Source organism: Pseudorasbora parva, chromosome 10 (assembly GCF_024679245.1).
Source record: "Pseudorasbora parva isolate DD20220531a chromosome 10, ASM2467924v1, whole genome shotgun sequence".
Taxonomy (NCBI): domain Eukaryota; kingdom Metazoa; phylum Chordata; class Actinopteri; order Cypriniformes; family Gobionidae; genus Pseudorasbora; species Pseudorasbora parva.
The window spans coordinates 1,790,417-1,813,454 of NC_090181.1; the positions used below are offsets into that span (position 1 = coordinate 1,790,417).

The 23,038-nt window shown below is 37.5% G+C and overlaps 1 protein-coding gene across 2 annotated transcripts in view; it reads right to left on the reverse strand.

The window, feature by feature from the left end:
- The window catches only part of LOC137090872 (cysteine-rich motor neuron 1 protein-like), a 114,317-nt gene that overhangs the window by 85,614 nt on the left and 5,665 nt on the right, over nucleotides 1–23,038 (reverse strand). For both annotated transcript variants that reach the window (XM_067454852.1, XM_067454851.1), the window contains exons 2-3: nucleotides 8,075–8,236; nucleotides 7,177–7,338 (exon numbers count right to left, since the gene is read on the reverse strand). In XM_067454852.1, coding sequence (XP_067310953.1) covers nucleotides 7,177–7,338; nucleotides 8,075–8,236 — 324 coding nt within the window. The remainder of the gene's footprint in view (nucleotides 1–7,176; nucleotides 7,339–8,074; nucleotides 8,237–23,038) is intronic.

Consider the following 23,038-nt stretch of genomic DNA (forward strand, 5'->3'; position numbering starts at 1 on the left):
CAACACACAGTTATGAGTATTATCAGTGTTGGAAACAGTTGTTCACATAGAAAAGTTAGTGTCCACACACACATTAGAAATGTTCACCCCTCATCATGTACAGTCAGAGCTGAGCGAGAACACGTGTGGTTCCTGATCATATGTGCTCCGCATGTGGAGGAAAGCTGGTCTTCAGGGAAGAGTCTGTTATATGAGCTACACACTGAAGCTTTGATAACACACACACACACACACACACACACACACACACACACACACACACACTGCCCCTGCCCCTGGCCCTAAACCTACCCATCACAGGAAACATTCTGCATTTTTACTTTCTCATAAAAACTCCTCCTGTGTGATTTATAAGCCTTTTGTAAAGTGGGGCCATGGGTAATGTCCTCATATTTCACCCTCTCCTGTAATACCTGTGTCATACCCATGGCATTATACACATTTGTGTCCTAATAGGTCACAAAAACATGCCCACACACACACACACACACACTGCAAACAAGCTAATGATCAACAGATGTGCGCTTGAGTAATCGCACACAAGCAGGGCTCAGTGTTTGGCTGCCGGAGGGGCGTGGCTGAGAGAGGAGAGCGGCTGAGGCTCATGTGCTTCGCAGGACAGATGCACAGATCGGCTCAGGTCTGACAGATTAAACAACACCAGGCCTTCACACACACACACACACACACACACACACACACACACACACACACACACACACACACACACACACCGACTCTCGCTCTTCATTCAGAGAAACCGATCGGCACATTCTTAGGAGCTTCACTTTGATTAGCATTATAATAAACCAGGAGAATAATGAGTTTTTGAGAGAATAAAACTACAGCACTAAAGTAAAGCTCTAAACGAAAATAAACTCAACATGCATTAAATAAAACCGGACTGAAGTTATAAATACTGAATCTGTGCATGAGAAATGATTATTACAACATCTCAGAGGAGGCGAATGTCACAAGAACTGACAAAGTTCTTTTCAAAGTTTTGATTCATCAATGTGTACACGCTACTGTTCTAAACACTGGGATTTTATTAGGGGTGTAACGATTCGTTTTAACAACGATTCGATTCGTATCACGATTTGAGGTTGTCGATACGATTCAAGGACGATATTGGTAAATTTAGAACGATGCGATCCGAAACGATTCAGTGAATTGAAATCGATTCAGTAACTTTTTAGCCAAAAATTGAAATCAGTGTGACTGAAATAAATACGTGCAGGTGAAGTTTCCTAGATTCCTGTTGTTTATTTTAAGGGAATCAGATATCAATTAATTATGGATATAAACAAACAAGTAAACAATTAATGGCAAATGTGTTCACATTTTATTTAATAAAGTGCAACCAACAGTTTAGGTTGAATTAACAGGAAGTTAACCTTTTCTGCTCTCATTTTCAATAAAAGTACAGTAAGTGCAACCAACATACTACTACTGCTACTTCTGCTTGTTTATCAAAATAAATATATTATAATATTAATATCACAAATAAAGTGCAACTAACATCTCTTCAGGTTTAATAAACAATAGGTTTACCAACTACTTTTGCTGTTGTTTTTGAACATAAAAATAAGACAAATATAATATTTATATCAAAAATAAAGTGCCACCGACATCTCTTCAGACTGAATGAGCAGTGGCTGAACCTGATGCTGCTACAAACAGCGAGTGACTCCTTTAGAACACCTCCATCTTTACTAAAGCCAAAGTGTTTTCTCACACTGGACCGTAATGCTGGCCTGATCATTTCTCGCTCGTTGGCTTCTCCTCTGTCATCCGCCGTATCATCGATCGATTACCTTTTAAAACTATATTAGATCGATATTTGTCGTCCGGAAGGCTAACTTGCCGAGCACAGATCAATGTAGTTGGATCATAGGAATATAAATCGATACATCGATGTAGTAGATGAATCGGTACACCCCTAGATTGGAATGTTTCTGAAAGAGTCATATATTTGATTCAGTAAAAACATTATGAAATTTTATTACTAGGGCTGGGACTTTAACGCGTTAATTAAGATTAATTAACTACGGGACTTTAGCGCGTTAATTAATTACGCAAAAAAATAAATAATTTTAATCACGCTTATTTTTGCACCGCGGAACGTTTTTCAATGAATGAGTTTCGACGGACCGATTATACTGGAACACCAACTAGCGCTCACGACGAGTCACGACAACAACAAACCAGTGTGAACATGAACGAAGAAGCTGATGACACCGCATTGCTCGGCCCCGTGGATGGGAAATTTTGTTTTAAAAAACGAAAGGATGGAAGCGTCGACAAGAGCGTGGTTGTGTGCAAGCTATACAACAGGGGTGTCCAAAGTCAGTCCTGGAGGGCCACTGTCCTGCAGAGTTTAGCTCCAGCTTGCCTCAACACACTGCTAAAGTTTCAAGTATGCCTAATAAGACCTTAATTAGCTGGTACAGGTGTGTTTAATTGGGGTTAGAGCTAAACTCTGCAGTACAGTGGCCCTCCAGGAGCAGGATTGGACACCCCTGCTATACAACAAGGAGCAGCACATCGAGCCTCAAATATCACAAATATGCTTTTGCTAAACTTAATGGCAAACATTGCACTGGTCTGCTGGACTGAAATAAATAAACTATATTTTGTTGATTAAGCTTATGTATTCAGTCATTATTCAATGGTATACTAAAAATCCATGTGAAAAATTACTTCTCATTGTTCCAGGTCAAATATTTATATGCAATTAAAATGCGATTAATTTCGATTAATTAATTACGAAGCCTCTAATTAATTAGATACATTTTTTTAATTGAGTCCCGGCCCTAATTATTACAATTAAACAAACAATCAAAAATGTATTAACTTAAAAATACTCTCACCTAAAGGATTATTAGGAACACACACTAATACTGTGTTTGACCCCCTTTCTCCTTCAGAACTGCCTTAATTCTCCGTGGCATTGATCAACAAGCTGCTGAAAGCATTCTTTAGAAATGTCGGCCCATATTGATAGGAGAGCATCTTGCAGTTGATGGAGATTTGTGGGATGCACATCCAGGGCACGAAGCTCCCGTTCCACCACATCCCAAAGATGCTCTATTGGGTTGAGATCTGGTGACTGTGGCGGCCATTTTAGTACAGTCAACTCATTTCCATGTTCAAGAAACCAGTTTGAAATGATTTGAGCTTTGTGACATGGTGCATTATCCTGCTGGAAGTAGCCATCAGAGGATGGGCACATGGTGGTCATAAAGGGATGGACATGGTCAGAAACAATGCTCAGGTACGCCGTGGCATTTAAACGATGCCCAATTGGCACTAAGGGGCCTAAAGTGTGCCAAGAAAACATCCCCCACACCATTACACCACCACCACCAGCCTGCACAGTGGGAACAAGGCATGATGGATCCATGCTCTCATTCTGTTTACGCCAAATTCTGACTCTACCATCTGAATGTCTCAACAGAAATCGAGACTCATCAGACCAGGCAACATTTCTCCAGTCTTCAACTGTCCACTATCGGTGAGCTCGTGCAAATTGTCGCCTCTTTTTCCTATTTGTAGTGGAGATGAGTGGTACCCGGTGGGGTCTTCTGCTGTTGTAGCCCATCCGCCTCAAGGTTGTGTGTGTTGTGGCTTCACAAATGCTTTGCTGCATACCTCGGTTGTAACGAGTGGTTATTTCAGTCAAAGTTGCTCTTCTATCAGCTTGAATCAGTCGGCCCATTCTCCTCTGACCTCGAGCATCAACAAGGCATTTTCTCCCACAGGACCAGGGGCGGAGCGGGGGGGTGGCTAATTGGGCTTAAGCCCCGAATGTTTTGTCAAAAGCCCTGAATCTTTTAGTAAAAAAAAAAAAAAACTTTATTTTGTTTCATTTCCTCTCAGTCTTACAGACTGGAGCGGGAAAAAATGAAACAAAAGCTTTACTGTGTGTGTGGCAGTCGGCAATGCGTCGCACATCACTCATCTTGTTTGCCAATCCCAACAGCCAATAAAAACTAACGAAGAAAAATATACATCTTCTTCTTCGTCGTTGTCATCAGGGATTGGCGCGGGCTTTTGTATTTCACCGGCGTCGTAGTGAACTATAGTTAACATGGACACTACACTTTTTTTTTTAAAGGAACACTAAACCTCACCGGCCAAAGAGATTCTGCGTCAGACGAAAGCGTTACAGGTTTGTGAATCCGCTGTTGTAACACTTGAGTTACATGACTGTATTGCTGGCTAGCTAGAGTTAACGTTAGGTTTTACTTATTAAGGCGAGACACGACAGGTGAAAACAGTCAATTTTGAGATTTTGGGCCAGTTTACTCCCTTAACATGTAAGCTTTCATGTCAAAATAAAAAAAAGGCAACATTACACATTTAAGGTGGTTATTTCATTATATTTTGTCACCGTGCGCCTTTAGATTTCTACCTGAAATCATCCAAAGTTATTTTAACGCGAGCTCCCGTGCCGTCTCCATTCACAGAAACATGTCATGCCTGTTATTAAGCTCTCAGTCTCACACACAGCGCTGTCTAATCCAAATATGGGCATTTCCTTTGAAGAACTAACCAACCGCGAAAGTTTGCAGCCGAAAACAACATCTGATGCTGTTATACTCAAAAGTATATATAGTATATACTCAATACTCAAAAGCATGGATTCTGATGTAGCAAATTTGTCAGCTAAGCACAAAGTAAACCAAACTGAACTCTAAAGATTAATAATGATGTTTACACCAAATCCTAATTTCACCTATGCAGGCTAACTTAAACATAGTCAGATAATGGTTGCCTTTTTTATTTGCCAGGGGTTAAAATGAGTCATCCTTAACATTTTTGGTGTTTTGGATTCACTACAGCTGGAGAACAGTTAAATACCAAACAGGTTGTAGGCTCTACTGGCTGAATTTTTTAAAAGTAACTTATAATTTTCCCAGATATTATATAGATTTTTGGCATTCTATTATCTCAAACAGCCTGGAAAATAGTGCATTTAGCTGATGTAAATGGGAAAAAAATCTCCTCGGGGGAGTATGCCCCCGGACCCCCCTAGGTTTGGGCTAAGTCCCGAATGTTTACATCGTCTGGCTCCGCCCCTGCACAGGACTGCTGCAGACTGGATGCTCTTCCCTTTTCACACCAGTCTTTGTAAACCTTAGAAATGGTTGTGTGTGAAAATCCTGGAAACTAAAATAGAGCTTTTTCTATTTTTTATGGAATATTGTCGTGTTTAATATAAATTACTATTTTGTTAAATGAATGTGTCTTGTAATCCTGAATCAGAATAACTTCATCTCTTCTCTGATGATGAGGGCGGGGCCACCTGTCACTCACATGAGATCAGCCAATAGCAGACCACAACCATTCAATCAAGCCCCGCCCGCATTTGTTCTTGTTTGAGAAGCGATTCACTCGATATACGGCACAATAGGAAAGAAACTATGATGAAATATTCAATATGTGTATAAAATATTCAATCTAATCTGATGCTTTCAGCAAACAATACGAGTATATTACACACAGGGCTGAACACATTTTATGATAATTAATCCAGTTTTTCCCACAGTAAATGTGAGCAAAAGTCTGCAGATGGCATCTGGAACTAGTAATAATCATCTTACAGCAGGAAAACCAGTTCATTATTCTGACTGTAGGATTCATTAATGCACAGCCTTCATTACAAAGGCATTATTCTTTTTATAACTTAAAGTGCCTCTATTATGCTTTTTGGGATATCGCCATTCATGCAGTAATGTAATCAAGCTGTTAGCAAGGTAAAAGCTCTGACAAGTGTCAAAAAACAAAGATAAATATAGTTTTTGAGAGAATAAAAATACAGCACTAAAGTAAAGCTCTAAACGAGAATAAACTCAACATGCATTAAATGAAACCGGACTGAGGTTATAAATACTGAATCTCTGCATGAGAAATGATTATTACAACATCTAGTCCACTTTAAAAGTTTATTCAACTCTTAACTCAAAAATGTTCTGCATTGGTTGCCTTAAACGTTTAAGTTCTCAACTTTCTTTCTTTTTTTACAGTGTGACAGCTTTCTTACATTAAACTTTAAAAATGCTATTCAAAATTTTGATTTTGATTCGAATTAGCCACCTCGTGAAATATGTAGGAATTGCCGTGAGATCCGTTTGGATTAATCGCATCCAAAACAAAAGTTTGTGTGTGTGTGTGTGCCGTGTATAACTATTATGTATATCTGAATAAAGATAAATGTTTTTGTTTTTGTCTCCTAAAAGAAAGAAGCGCTGCTGAACGGAGTCTCACTTCCTGCTGAACCTGCGTAGGTTTGGCTTATTAGCATAATGTCACCCCATTGGCTGAATAGTGTCTCTTAGCTCCGCCCTCACACACTGTAGCCGTCTCTGAGACTGGTTAATGTTGTTCATGTGGAGACGATGCGGTTTTCTGTTGGGATTGATACGATCAAACTCACGCCATCAATACTGTTCACATCACTGTGTGTCAAGAGCTGAGATTCAGATATGATAATGAGCGTTCGGTTTCTGACCAATCAGAGCAGAGCAGCTCTCAGAGGGGCGGAGCTTAGAGAGACTGAATCTTTAAAGGAACACTTCACTTTTGAAAATTGTTTTCCAAGTCCCTTAGAGTTAAACAGTTGAGTTTTGACGTTTTCTGAATCCAATCAGACGATCTCTGTTTCTGGCGGTAGCGCTTTTAGCATAGCTTAGCATACATCATTGAATCTATTTAGACCGTTAGCATTGCTCATAATAAAACACAAATATTAAAACCTGTGCACGCTCCTGTAGCGCGCACGCGCACACACACACACACACACACACACACACACACACACACACACACACACACACACACACACACACACACACACACACACACACACACACACACACACACACACACACACACACACACACACACACACACTGCCCCTAAACCTACCCATCACAGGAAACATTCTGCATTCATTTTTACTTTCTCAAAAAAACATAATTTAGTATGTTTTTAAAGCTATTTGAAATGTCCTCATAAACCACATTTATCTTGTAATACCAGTGTAATACCCATGTAGTTATACAAATTTGTGTCCTCATAAACCACATAAACAGGCTCACACACACACACACACACACACACACACACACACACACGTTCAGTGTTAATGCACAGGAAATGTAGCGTTACCTGCCGCTCTCTGGCACTGACTGCGGTTGGCGTATGTGAAGTGATCATAGCAGCTCTGAGACGCACAAACACAGCCGTCGGCCGTCAGATTACAGCCAGAAAACACACACTCCGGCTTCACTGGGCCCACAAACCTGTGTCTGTGTTCGTGACGGCGAGACCCTGAGAGACGGAGAGTGTTTCAGGTCAAACACAGGCTACAGATGATTAATAGACCATAATTAACAGGCCATATAAATCACATCTTACCCTAATGTAAACTTGGTTCGATTCATTTAAAATAAATTTAAGTTCAAATAACTTTATGCTGAATGTAAACGATGTGACATGATGGTTTATTTAAAGGAACACTCCGCCGTTTTTAGAAATAGGGCTTATTCAGCTTCTCTCCTACATTTAGATATGTGGGCAAATACATTTTTGTCTCAGTGCATTGTTTTAGTTCGGCAGGGTCGCCGCTAGCTTAGCTTAGCATAATGAATGGAATCCTATGTTGCCAGTTAGCATGTCCCGAGTAAAAGTGATCCAAAAAAACAACAACACCTAATTACTTCTTGTGGTCTGCGTATTCACACCAAGTACAAAAAGCTACATGCTAGCTGGTAACATAGGATTCCATTCATTATGCTAAGCTAAGCTAGCGGCGACTCAGCCAAACTAAAACAAAAATGCATTTGCCCACATATCTAAATGTAGGAAAGAAGTTGAATAAGTCCTATTTCTAAAAATGGCGGAGTGTTCCTTTAAAGATATATCATACACAAACCTGTTAAAACACGTCCCAGAAGAGCTGCTCGCAAAGAAAACGCCATGCAGCAATTTTGGGACGTGTTCCAATCTGAATTCTTGGATTAAATGCTTTATTTGTTATAAAGTGCTTCCCTTTCAGGGTCAGTACCTGTTTTCCCAGTGTGCACACACGCGTCTCTGTCGGGATAGCTGTACGTTTTGAGGCAGGAGTGTTTGGACTCACACACACACCGTCCGTCCACGCGATCACATCCGCTCACCAGGGGGCAGCGTTCGTCCTCCATATCTGCATCCGTCACATCGGGTACGACTGTAGAGAAGACGTGTTACCATATTAACTCAGCTCGTTTATTAGTCTCTTTTTGCCTTTGTCTCGGCTGTCATGAGATTAGTTTGTTAACCCTTAAATGCATACCTCGTGTCGTTAGCGACCCGAGACATGATTCACTACCCTCCTCCTCCTCCTCCTCCTCCTCATTCATTTTTTAAAGTTAGACATCAACCTTCTTAGTATTCCTCAATCAATCCATTTTAAACAATATAACAAGAAAAAAATAATAGAATTATAATTGAATGTCTGTTTTTTGTCAAAATTGTATAGGGTCGCTAACGACTCGAGGTGTGTACGATTGTATTTTTTTTCGCACAATGATAAATGAATTTATAATCACAAAATAAGGCGCAATTCACCTTTATTCCACAAGGTGGCGATGTCTGATACACAATGATGAAGTGACGTTTCACTCATAGTTACCTCTGACAGAAAACGAAACTATAATAATTATAATCGGCAAAACTTGAAATGTCTCAGTGATTTACTGCAGAGAGCAAGAACTGAACACAATCAGATATTAGAGTCAATGTCACTGAGGATGGATCTGGTGAAGAAGCTGTCAGTGATCAAAATATTGATTTTGAAGACGTTGAAAATGAGAATGTGCGTGAGATGGTGAATATGAGGCAGATGCTGAATGTAGACGAGCTCTGACGAGGACAGATGATGATGATGATGGTGTTAAACATCTGCTCAAACTAAACCCTTCAAAGCTCCAAAAGGGAACCAAATAGGTTTTATTTTATTCTTCTGTAGCTGTTACTCTCACATCAGGAGATTTATATATTATCGCGACAGGTAATCCAGTGTTCGGTATTTTGTGTACGTGAGTTTTTGTTGTAGGTGGCTATTGTAGATGGCTATATATATAAAATAAATAAAATACATAAAAACTTGTGTACTGTGCTAATTAATTGAGACTTCTTACAGCTCTTACAGGTTGTTGGCCTTGTTTGTTTCGTTGCTTCTATTGCTCTCCCCTTTTTTGTAAGTCGCTTTGGATAAAAGCGTCTGCTAAATGATTAAATGCAAATGACTGGTAGAGCTCTAGCCATGTTAAATATAGATCCGGGTCGCTAACAACCCGAATATGTAAGAATGTTTGGCGAAACAGTCATGCATTTAAGGGTTAAAGGGTTTCTTCAGAGATTTAGCATATGGCTTTGTATCAGTAAAAACCCGGGAGTATATTCATATTTATGTATTTTATCTCTTGAAAAAATTCAAAAAATGTTACGTCATCTGAGGATTTTTTTGTCGAGAGGCTAAAGACTACAGCCAGTAGATGGAGCTATTTCCACATGTTTTTAGCGGTAGTGTTTCCATGGTTACTACACCATAACACCGGAGGGTAACGTGGTGTCTTGGTTAAAAACAAGGGGGTAATCTAGCGCTCGGAAAGCGCTCCACCCCTAGGGGCGGCCATTGCTAACCAAGCCATCACCTGCTGTTAGCATCCCATTGACTCCCATTCATTTTTGAGTCACTTTGACAGTGAATAACTTTACATCTGAGGCGTTTAAAGACTCCATTTGTCCATTGTTTATTTATAAAGAAACACGACAATGTATAAAAGGCTCCATTACCTTGTATCTTACACTATCGCCCCGTAGAAGCTGTTTTTGTAAAAATAGGCTAACGATTGCGTCATAACCAACGCGACTCTGTCGCACAGTTGAAAAATTACCGTATAGACCTGAGGAGACCCTCAGAAACAATCTTTAGCTGTCTATGAGGCCGTCGGGGGGATGTGGAGACATAAAGTCTGATAAAGTCAAGGGGGAAGAATGGGGAGAAGCTGACAGGGAACCAAAAGCAACGGGAGAAAATATTTAAACAACGTGATTCAGATTTCACTTTCCACAACTACTAGAAGACCTACAGCTGTCAGACAGGAGGCTCACGTCACATCTACGTCCTCAAGCTCAGTCTGAGCCGGCGCAGTTCGCTCAGCCTTCAGGAAGTGAGGGCTTCTAATTGACTTTATTTTCTGCCGTTGAAGTCAATGGGGTCGCTGTGTCCATTTATTACTGTCTATGTGTTACCACATTGACTCAGCTTGTTTTGTCTTTGTCTCGGCTGTCGTGAGATTTGTTTGTTAAAGGGTTACTTCAGCGATTAGCATATGGCTTTGTATCAGTAAAAAGCCGGCAGTATCTTCGAAGGATCCCCCCCCCCCCCGAGACGAGAGATTAATGTATTTTAAAATCATCTGTCATTTTGCATCATCTGAGGATTTTTTTTGTCGAGAGCCTAAAGACTACAGCCAGTAGAGGGAGCTATTTCCACATGTTTTTAGCGCGTTTCCATGGTTACTAGCGCGTTTCCATGGTTACTACACCATAACACTGGAGGGTACAGGGGTTACTTTAGCGATTAGCATATGGCTGTGTGAGATCACACACACACACACACACACACACACACACACACACGCACACACACACACACACACAATAACACTGGAGGGTAACGCGAAGACTTGGTTAAAATGCATGATTTCTCAGGATTTGAACATTCATGGAAACATTTGGGAAAATATAAGTACACAACTCAACAAAATATATAACAAATTAATAAATAATATATAACAAAATATATAACACTGTTGTAACAGTTTTTAGATATTTTAATCCAAAAATCTTACATAATGTGCCTTTAATGTCTCAAATGCTTCTCCTAGAGAGCAATGCGGTACTGCATGATCGTGAACGTCACTCTAAAAACAGAAAGAGAAACCTTTGAGCAACAGAATTACTTACTTAAATTATTATTATTATTATTGATACAAATGTTGTTGTTGTTCTCATTATGATGGATTTAACTTTTTTTGTCAACACAAATATTATCATCCCCTTTTTTGTATTAGTACCACTACTGTTATAATTATCATTATTATTAATGTTTATTGATAATTAATCTATTATTGATATTACTATTGCTGTCAGCCCAACTGATCTTTAGTAACATTATTGATATATCATTATTGTTTCTCCAAGGTTTATTTTTCTCCATCATGCCCTGATGGAGTTTCGGTTCCTTTGGTCGCCTTTGGCTTGGCTTGCTCAGTTGGGGACACTAACATTATGATCAGAGTTATTCAACTAAATATACAATTAATGAATGAGGTCTTATTTAATTCTATAAACTATAATACTGATCTTCCAACATTGTCTCTCTATGATAAATTAAAATAAGCTGATAACATCACTGTTTACTCCAGAACGACTGTACAGCCAAATCTAATTCTGCTGCAGTATTGTCCTGTTTGACACTGAAGCTGCTCTGACACAATCGGCGCTGGAGAAGAGCGATAGAAATAAAGATGATTGATTGATATACAAGTATCAGTATTAATATACATGCTATTACTATTTAAATACTTCTACTATTACTACTGTCAGTTCTGCTTATTTTTGGTTTTATTGCTGTTACTATTACTGCTGTTTTATTTTTGTTGTTTTGTTCTGTGTTTACTCTGTTGTAACTTTTGCACTCCTAATAAAAGTAAAAAAGAGATTTATCCCATTTGTACACTAAACTTCTTTCTGAGTTCCACTGCCTCTCATTGGCCTTTACATGCATCCCTGTGCTTTCCTCTTCCAGCCGCATGTGTGTTAAATAAGTGTCGAGTGTCGACGTCAGATGCAGAAGGTCCTCCTGCAGACCCCCCAGCCCGCCGCATGTGAATAAACAAAGCCAGAGCGGCCTCGACGGCTCTCCTACGGTCCCCCGTGGAGCTCTCCTGGGGCTTGGCTCACACACTCTCACCAAACAAGCCAGAAGAAAACTGCACCGGAGACGTAATAGCCCAGCAATACACTCTCAGAATGTTACAACATTTCTGAATGTTCTCTGAACTTTCAAAGTGTCTTTTCTTGGATATGCGAACATTACATTTGATCATTCTCTAAACACAGTGGGAACGTTAGATTTGAATGTTCTCTTAACGTTTTGAAACAAGTAGCAACATTTAAAAAAATAACGAACATCCAAATATAATAAATAAATAAATAATGTATGTATGTATGTATGTATGTATGTATGTATGTATGTATGTATGTATGTATGTATGTATGTATGTATGTATATGTGTGTGTGTGTGTGTATGTATGTATGTATCTATGTATGTATGTATGTATATGTGTGTGTGTATGTATGTATGTATGTATGTATGTATGTATGTATGTATATATATATATATATATATATATATATATATATATATATATATATATATATATATAAACCCAGCCTGATCTGCCAGCGATTTGATTTCGCCCGGTAACCTGTTTATTAATTTATCCTGCTTCTGTTACACTTTTTACACAAAAACACAACGCCTCCGTCAACAGTGTTTTACCTAAAATTGCTGAACATAAATCTTTTGTTGCTGAAGTATATCTACACTCACCTAAATTATTAGGATTATTAGAAACACCTGTTCAATTTCTCATTAATGCAATTATCTAATCAGCCAATCACATGGCAGTTGCTTCAGTGCATTTAGGGGTGTGGTCCTGGTCAAGACAATCTCCTGAACTCCAAACTGAATGTCAGAATGGGAAAGAAAGGTGATTTAAGCCGTTTTGAGCGTGGCATGGTTGTTGGTGCCAGACGGGCCGGTCTGAGTATTTCACAATCTGCTCAGTTACTGGGATTTACACACACAACCATTTCTAGGGTTTACAAAGAATGGTGTGAAAAGGGAAGAGCATCCAGTATGCAGCAGTCCTGTGGGAGAAAATGCCTTGTTGATGCTCGAGGTCAGAGGAGAATGGGCCGACTGATTCAAGCTGATAGAAGAGCAACTTTGACTGAAATAACCACTCGTTACAACCGAGGTATGCAGCAAAGCATTTGTGAAGCCACAACACACACAACCTTGAGGCGGATGGGCTACAACAGCAGAAGACCCCACCGGGTACCACTCATCTCCACTACAAATAGGAAAAAGAGGCGGCAATTTGCACAAGCTCACCAAAATTGGACAGTTGAAGACTGGAGAAATGTTGCCTGGTCTGATGAGTCTCGATTTCTGTTGAGACATTCAGATGGTAGAGTCAGAATTTGGCGTAAACAGAATGAGATCATGGATCCATCATGCCTTGTTCCCACTGTGCAGGCTGGTGGTGGTGGTGTAATGGTGTGGGGGATGTTTTCTTGGCACACTTTAGGCCCCTTAGTGCCAATTGGGCATCGTTTAAATACCACGGCCTACCTGAGCATTGTTTCTGACCATGTCCATTCCTTTATGACCACCATGTGCCCATCCTCTGATGGCTACTTCCAGCAGGATAATGCTCCATGTCACAAAGCTCCAATCATTTCAAATTGGTTTCTTGAACATGACAATGAGTTGACTGTACTAAAATGGCCGCCACAGTCCCCAGATCTCAACCCAATAGAGCATCTTTGGGATGTGGTGGAACGGGAGCTTCGTGCCCTGGATGTGCATCCCACAAATCTCCATCAACTGCAAGATGCTCTCCTATCAATATGGGCCGACATTTCTAAAGAATGCTTTCAGCAGCTTGTTGGTCAATGCCACGGAGAATTAAGGCAGTTCTGAAGGAGAAAGGGGGTCAAACACAGTATTAGTGTGTGTTCCTAATAATCCTTTAGGTGAGTGTATAGCGTGTTGCTATGGTTATCACGTTATTAATCATAGACCTGTCGTGATAATCAATATATCGCACAATATATGGTACATGACCGCAATAATTTTTTGTGATGCAATATATCGCCCATTATGTTTACATGATAATGAATGTCACCAACATTTTACTCGATTGTGTGGTCATCTTGAATGTTTTCTGTGACGGAGGCGTTCTCGGAGCGGTTATCGACATGTGAAAAAATGCGCCATTTGAGGCATTATACACTATAAAAATGCTGGGTTAAAACAACCCAAGTTGGGTTGAAAATGGACAAATCCAGAAGTTGGGTTGTTTGAACCCCGTTAATGGACCCATTTAAACAACCCAATTTCTTCTTTTGGGTTGTTTTTAACCCAGCATTTTTTTGAGTGTAGTGTTTTCCTGACAGCTACTGACAGTCTGGAAGAATAAGCCCAAAAGGACTCGACTTCAAAGCCGCGATCCCCCGTTCCGGTGCACATATAAACGTCAACGCAGAATAACAAGTGTTAAAGGCGTTTCACAAGGGAACATGTTTATTTACTATTTATTAAATTTTTTATTTATGATAATATATTTTTACCCATAATTTCTATGAGCTAAAGAATTAAAAAGTTGTCATTTGAAAGTGTGTAGGTCAACTTGCATTATTGTGCTGTTATATTAGGAATATATATTTAGGGCATAGCATTAAAATAATATCGTTTATCGCAATTATTTCTAGGAAGATGTATTGCGAAACAAAAAGTATTTATCGTGAAAGGCCTAGTCAATCATCACAGTTTCGGAAGTGTAGTTAAATGCGTTTGTCACTCCTGAAACTTTACAGTGTGTACGTGGCCTGTTAATGTTACCGGAAGAACGTTTGTTCATAACTTTGAGTGAACTTTGACAGAACGTCCCCTGTTTGCTGGGAGAGATGTGCTTCTATTCTAAAACTTCTGAGATGAAATATAAAAAACAAACACCAAATGAGAATACGTGGATAACAAGTTCATATTGAGATCTCTGAGCTGCTGGAAAGGCTGAATAAAAGCACATAACTTTAAAGTTTTAGAATTATCTGCTCTCCCACTGATCTCAATGCTGGAGAAATTGAGTCTTTTGATTTATTATGAGGCCCGAATTGAGCAGTATTGGTTAGTACCGTAACCACATTCTGAGACATGACTGAGTACTGAAACCCAAGCAGCCAGATATTGGTGCGTTTGGCACAGAAGGGTCCCGTTTGTGGAAGACCACGTTGCGGTTGTTCTCACGCAGACAGCGCCATCACAAACAGGCCGTCAGACAACCCTGCCAAAGCTTTCCCTATTATTTCCTGTCACCTCGGAATGATCCGCTCCGCCAACGTCTTTTCCATAAGAATACTTCCTGCGAGGATATTTTCATATTTTCACACGACCCCAAATGCTTTTTGTTGCAAAGCACATCTGTTCACGTCTACAGATCAGACACCGGCTCTGTTTATCAGCACAGGTTTTCCACAAGAAAATCCAGCTTTGGAAACATACTTGTTGAACGCAGACTAGCCTGTCTAGTGCAGTCTAATTCAAAAGACTCATTTTTGATTATTCGACTACCTCATAGTAACAAAATGCTCTTCTTACTCAGTATTTTTGTCTTGTTTCCAGTCCAAACATCTAAAAATTCTTAAAACAAGAAGTATTTACTAGACAAGCAAAAGTAATTGTCTTGTTTTGGGGAAAAATAACTCAAAATGAAGAGAGTTTTAGCTTGAAATAAGATTAATAATCTGCCAATGGGGTGAGAAAAATAATCTTAATTCAAACAGAAAACAAGATTATTTTTCTCACCCCATTGGCAGATTATTTATCTTATTTTAAGCTAAAACTCTCTTCATTTTGAGTTATTTATTCCCAAAACAAGACAATAATCTTTACTTGTCTAGTAAATGTTTCTAAATGTAAGATTTGTTTTGATATTTTGACTCGAAACAAGACAAAAATACTGAGTAAGAAAAGCATTTTTTGCAGTGTGTAAAGGTGTCTCCACTAACTAAAAAGTTCTGGATATGGTATTATAGCAAAACGATGATTTTATCCCAGAAGTGTAAAGACTGGTCTGTAATAAAAACAGTCTGGTCTAGTGCTGCTATCTAAAGTCCACATGATAACTAGTTTAATCAGTTTCACAGAGGTTGAATGCAAACATATGACGTCCTTCTCAGTATTGTAGTATCTCTTATAATAGTTGCAGGTCAAATGAGGGAAGCTGATATTTAATCTCACCAACAGAAGGACATGGAGGCGGTTTGTCTTGGCGTCTAGAACGAGAGAAGAGACAGAAGACATCAGGGACTGACCTCAGGCTGATAGCGCTACAGACTGATCGTCAAGACTAAACTGGCGGTCTGACAGTGATCGACCTGCGAGTAGACCTGCTTCAACTGAGTGTTTTAGGAAACCTGTTTAAAAACAGTCATTCTGTTTGGAGCCTCTAGTCGTGCAGAAATAACACTCCATTTTTAATGTTATCGGTATCGGCTGATATATGTCCATTTTAATGTTATCGGTATCGGCTGATATATGTCCATTTTAATGTTATGGTATCGGCTGATACATGTCCATTTTTAATGTTATCGTATCGGCTGATATATGTCCATTTTAATGTTATCGGTATCGGCTGATATATGTCCATTTTAATGTTATCGGTATCGGCTGATATATGTCCATTTTAATGTTATGGTATCGGCTGATACATGTCCATTTTTAATGTTATCGTATCGGCTGATATATGTCCATTTTAATGTTATCGGTATCGGCTGATACATGTCCATTTTTAATGTTATCGTATCGGCTGATATATGTCCATTTTTAATGTTAAGGGTATCGGCTGATATATGTCCATTTTTAATGTTAAGGGTATCGGCTGATATATGTCCATTTTTAATGTTATGGTATCGGCTGATATATGTCCATTTTTAATGTTATCGGTATCGGCTGATATATGTCCATTTTAATGTTATCGGTATCGGCTGATATATGTCCATTTTAATGTTATGGTATCGGCTGATATATGTCCATTTTAATGTTATCGTATCGGCTGATATATGTCCATTTTTAATGTTAAGGGTATCGGCTGATATATGTCCATTTTAATGTTATCGGTATCGGCTGATATATGTCCATTTTTAATGTTATCGGTATCGGCTGATATATGTCCATTTTAATGTTATCGGTATCGGCTGATATATGTCCATTTTAATGTTATGGTATCGGCTGATACATGTCCATTTTTAATGTTATCGTATCGGCTGATATATGTCCATTTTAATGTTATCGGTATCGGCTGATATATGTCCATTTTAATGTTATCGGTATCGGCTGATATATGTCCATTTTAATGTTATGGTATCGGCTGATACATGTCCATTTTTAATGTTATCGTATCGGCTGATATATGTCCATTTTTAATGTTAAGGGTATCGGCTGATATATGTCCATTTTTAATGTTAAGGGTATCGGCTGATATATGTCCATTTTTAATGTTATCGGTAATGGCTGATATATGTCCATTTTAATGTTATCGGTATCGGCTGATACATGTCCATTTTAATGTTATCGTATCGGCTGATATATGTCCATTTTAATGTTATCGGTATCGGCTGATATATGTCCATTTTAATGTTATCGGTATCGGCTGATATATGTCCATTTTAATGTTATCGGTATCGGCTGATATATGTCCATTTTTAATGTTATCGGTATCGGCTGATATATGTCCATTTTTAATGTTATCGTATCGGCTGATATATGTCCATTTTAATGTTATCGGTATCGGCTGATATATGTCCATTTTTAATGTTATCGTATCGGCTGATATATGTCCATTTTTAATGTTATCGTATCTGCTGATATATGTCCATTTTAATGTTATCGTATCTGCTGATATATGTCCATTTTTAATGTTATCGTATCGGCTGATATATGTCCATTTTTAATGTTATCGTATCTGCTGATATATGTCCATTTTAATGTTATCGGTATCGGCTGATATATGTCCATTTTTAATGTTATCGTATCTGCTGATATATGTCCATTTTTAATGTTATCGTATCGGCTGATATATGTCCATTTTAAATGTTATCGTATCGGCTGATATATGTCCATTTTAATGTTATCGGTATCGGCTGATATATGTCCATTTTTAATGTTATCGTATCTGCTGATATATGTCCATTTTTAATGTTATCGTATCTGCTGATATATGTCCATTTTAATGTTATCGGCATCGGCTGATATATGTCCATTTTAATGTTATCGGTATCGGCTGATATATGTCCATTTTTAATGTTATCGTATCTGCTGATATATGTCCATTTTAATGTTATCGGCATCGGCTGATATATGTCAATTTTAATGTTATCGGCATCGGCTGATATATGTCCATTTTTAATGTTATCGGTATCGGCTGATATATGTCCATTTTAATGTTATCGGTATCGGCTGATATATGTCCATTTTAATGTTATCGGTATCGGCTGATATATGTCCATTTTAATGTTATCGGCATCGGCTGATATATGTCCATTTTTAAATGTTATCGTATCTGCTGATATATGTCCATTTTAATGTTATCGGCATCGGCTGATATATGTCCATTTTTAATGTTATCGGTATCGGCTGATATATGTCCATTTTTAATGTTATCGTATCGGCTGATATATGTCCATTTTAATGTTATCGGTATCGGCTGATATATGTCCATTTTAATGTTATCGGTATTGGCTGATATATGTCCATTTTAATGTTATCGGTATCGGCCGATATATGTCCATTTTAATGTTATCGGTATCGGCTGATATATGTCCATTTTTAATGTTAAGGGTATCGGCTGATATATGTCCATTTTAATGTTATCGGTATCGGCTGATATATGTCCATTTTAATGTTATCGGTATCGGCTGATATATGTCCATTTTAATGTTATCGGTATCAGCTGATATATGTCCATTTTAATGTTATCGTATCGGCTGATATATGTCCATTTTTAATGTTAAGGGTATCGGCTGATATATGTCCATTTTAATGTTATCGGTATCGGCTGATATATGTCCATTTTTTAATGTTATCGGTATCGGCTGATATATGTCCATTTTTAATGTTATCGGTATCGGCTGATATATGTCCATTTTAATGTTATCGGTATCGGCTGATATATGTCCATTTTTAATGTTATCGGTATCGGCTGATATATGTCTATTTTTAATGTTATCGCATCGGCTCATATATGTCCATTTTTAATGTTATCGGTATCAGCTGATATATGTTCATTTTTAATGTTATCGTATCGGCTGATATATGTTCATTTTTAATGTTATCGTATTGGCTGATATATGTTCATTTTTAATATTATCGTATCGGCTGATATATGTCAATTTTTAATGTTATCGGCATTGGCTGATATATGTCCATTTTTAATGTTATCGGCATCGGCTCATATATGTCCATTTTTAATGTTATCGTATCGGCTGATATATGTCCATTTTTAATGTTATCGGTATCGGCTGATATATGTCCATTTTAATGTTATCGGTATCGGCTGATATATGTCCATTTTAATGTTATCGGTATCGGCTGATATATGTCCATTTTAATGTTATCGGTATCGGCTGATATATGTCAATTTTTAATGTTAAGGGTATCGGCTGATATATGTCCATTTTAATGTTATCGGTATCGGCTGATATATGTCCATTTTAATGTTATCGGTATCGGCTGATATATGTCCATTTTAATGTTATCGGTATCAGCTGATATATGTCCATTTTAATGTTATCGTATCGGCTGATATATGTCCATTTTTAATGTTAAGGGTATCGGCTGATATATGTCCATTTTAATGTTATCGGTATCGGCTGATATATGTCCATTTTTAATGTTATCGGTATCGGCTGATATATGTCCATTTTTAATGTTATCGGTATCGGCTGATATATGTCCATTTTAATGTTATCGGTATCGGCTGATATATGTCCATTTTTAATGTTATCGTATCGGCTGATATATGTCTATTTTTAATGTTATCGCATCGGCTCATATATGTCCATTTTTAATGTTATCGGTATCAGCTGATATATGTTCATTTTTAATGTTATCGTATCGGCTGATATATGTTCATTTTTAATGTTATCGTATTGGCTGATATATGTTCATTTTCAATATTATCGTATCGGCTGATATATGTCAATTTTTAATGTTATCGGCATTGGCTGATATATGTCCATTTTTAATGTTATCGGCATCGGCTCATATATGTCCATTTTTAATGTTATCGTATCGGCTCATACATATCCATTTTTAATGTTATCGGCATCGGCTCATATATGTCCATTTTTAATGTTATCAGTCTCTGCCAATATATGTTTATTTTTTGCATCGGCTGATGTCAATTTTTAATGTTATTGGTATCGGCTGATACATGTCATTTTTTAACGTTATCGGTATCAGCTAATATATGTCAATTTTTAATGTTATTAGTATCGGCTGATATATGTCAATGTTATCAGTCTCTGCCAATATATGTTTATTTTTTATGTTGTCGGTAATGGTCGATATATGTCCATTTGAATGTTATCGGTATTGTCAAATATATGTCAATTTTTAATGTTATCAGTATCAGCTGATATTTATCTATTTTAATGTTATTGGTATCGGCTGATATAAGTACATTTTTTAATGTTATCGGTAATGGCTGATATATGTCAATTTGAATGTTATCGTATCGGCTGATATATGTCCATTTTTAATGTTATCGGTATTGGCTGATATATGTCAATTTTTAATGTTATCGTATCGGCTGATATATGTCCATTTTAACGTTATCGGTATCGGCTGATATATGTCAATATTATATGTTATTGGTATCGGCTGATATATGTCTATTTTTAATGTTATTGGTATCGGCTGATATACGTCCAATTTTTATGTTATCGGTATCGGCTGATATATGTCAATTTTTAATGTTATCGGTATCGGCCAATATATGTATATTTTTATGCTTTCGTAATGGTCGATATATGTCCATTTGAATGTTATCGGTATCGTCTGATATATGTTATTTTTAATGTTATCGTTATCAGCTTATATTGGTCCATTTTAATGTTATCGGTATCAGCTTATACTTGTCCATTTTAATGTTATCGGTATCAGCTTATATTGGTCCATTTTTAATGTTATCGTATCAGCTTATATTGGTCCATTTTTAATGTTATCAGTCTCTGCCAATATATGTTTATTTTTTTGTTATCGGTAATGGTCGATATATGTCAATTTTTAATGTTATCAGTATCAGCTGATATTTGTCTATTTTAATGTTATCGGTATCGGCTGATATAAGTAATTTTTTTAAATGTTATCGGTAATGGCTGATATATGTCAATTTGAATGTTATCGGTATTGGCTGATATTTGACCATTTTAATGTTATCGCATCGGCTGATATATGTCAATTTTTAATGTTATCGTATCGGCTGATATATGTCAATTTTTAATGTTATCGTATCGGCTGATATATGTCCATTTGTAATGTTATTGGTATCGGCTGATATATGTCCATTTTAACGTTATCGGTATCGGCTGATATTTGACAATTTTAATGTTATCGCATCGGCTGATATATGTCCATTTGTAATGTTATCGGTATCGGCTGATATATGTCAATTTTAACGTTATCGGTATCGGCTGATATGTGTCCATTTTTAATGTTAACGGTATCGGCTGATATGTCTATTTTTAATGTTATCGCATTGTCTGATATCAGAATCAGAATCAGAATCAGAAAGAGCTTTATTGCCAAGTGTGCTTTCACACACAAGGAATTTTTTTTGGTGCTGAAGCTTCCAGTGCACATAAACAATACAATACAACACGGTAATAAAAAATTCTAAGAATAAAAATATGAAGAAAAATATGAACAGTATAAGGTGTGAGTATTAAAGTATGAACAGTATAAATGCTGTTTGCACATTACACTCCTGCACTTCTGTTATCCACATATTTATTTTTATAGTCTCCAGTTTACTTTATCTCACTTATTTTATTCCACATCTCTTATTTCTTTTACTTGATTTATTCATAATTCTACATATGTATATATATAGCACCTTATCCTATTCCTATTTTATCCTATCCCTATTTTATAATTTATTGTGCTTTTTTTGTTAATTGTTATTTGCTGTCCATGGAGCGGACCTGTTTACATTTCACTGCCGGTTGTATTCTGTATAACTGTGTATGTGACAAATAAAACTCTTGAACTTGAGGTCACGGTTACGTTTAGTCAGAAGACATAGATTATGAGCATTTACAGTATTTGGGTGGTAAGAATAAATTTAAATAATAAATAATATAAGTAATATAAGTAATCACCTGAGTTTAGGAGATATTGCACTAAAAAGTGGGAAAAATTGCACTTACAGGCATTTGCCTTGGGGGGGGGGGGGGGGGGGGGTTAACTGTTCAAGAGGGAAATGCCCTGTGGGAAGAAACTGTTCCTATGCCTAGATGTTCTAGTGGCCAGTGATCGGAGTCGCCGTCCTGACGGTAACAGTTCAAACAAGAGGTGTCCGGGGATGAGTGGAGTCTGTGATATGTCCATTTTTAATGTTATCGGCATCGGCTGATATATGTCCATTTTTAATGTTATCGGTATTGGCTGATATATGTCCATTTTTAATGTTATCGTATCAGCTGATATATGTCCTTTTTTAATGCTATCGCATTGGCTGATATATGTCAATTTTTAATGTTATCGGTATCGGCTGATATATGTCCATTTTTAATGTTATCGTATCGGCTGATATATGTTCATTTTTAATGTTATCGGCATCGGTTGATATATGTCCATTTTTAATGTTATCGGTATCGGCTGATATATGTCAATTTTTAATGTTATCGGCATTGGCTGATATATGTCCATTTTTAATGTTATCGGCATCGGCTCATATATGTCCATTTTTAATGTTATCGTATCGGCTGATATATGTCCATTTTTAATGTTATCAGTCTCTGCCAATATATGTATATTTTTTATGTTATCGGTAATGGTCGATATATGTCCATTTGAATGTTATCGGTATTGTCTGATATATATACATTTTTTGTTATCAGTATCAG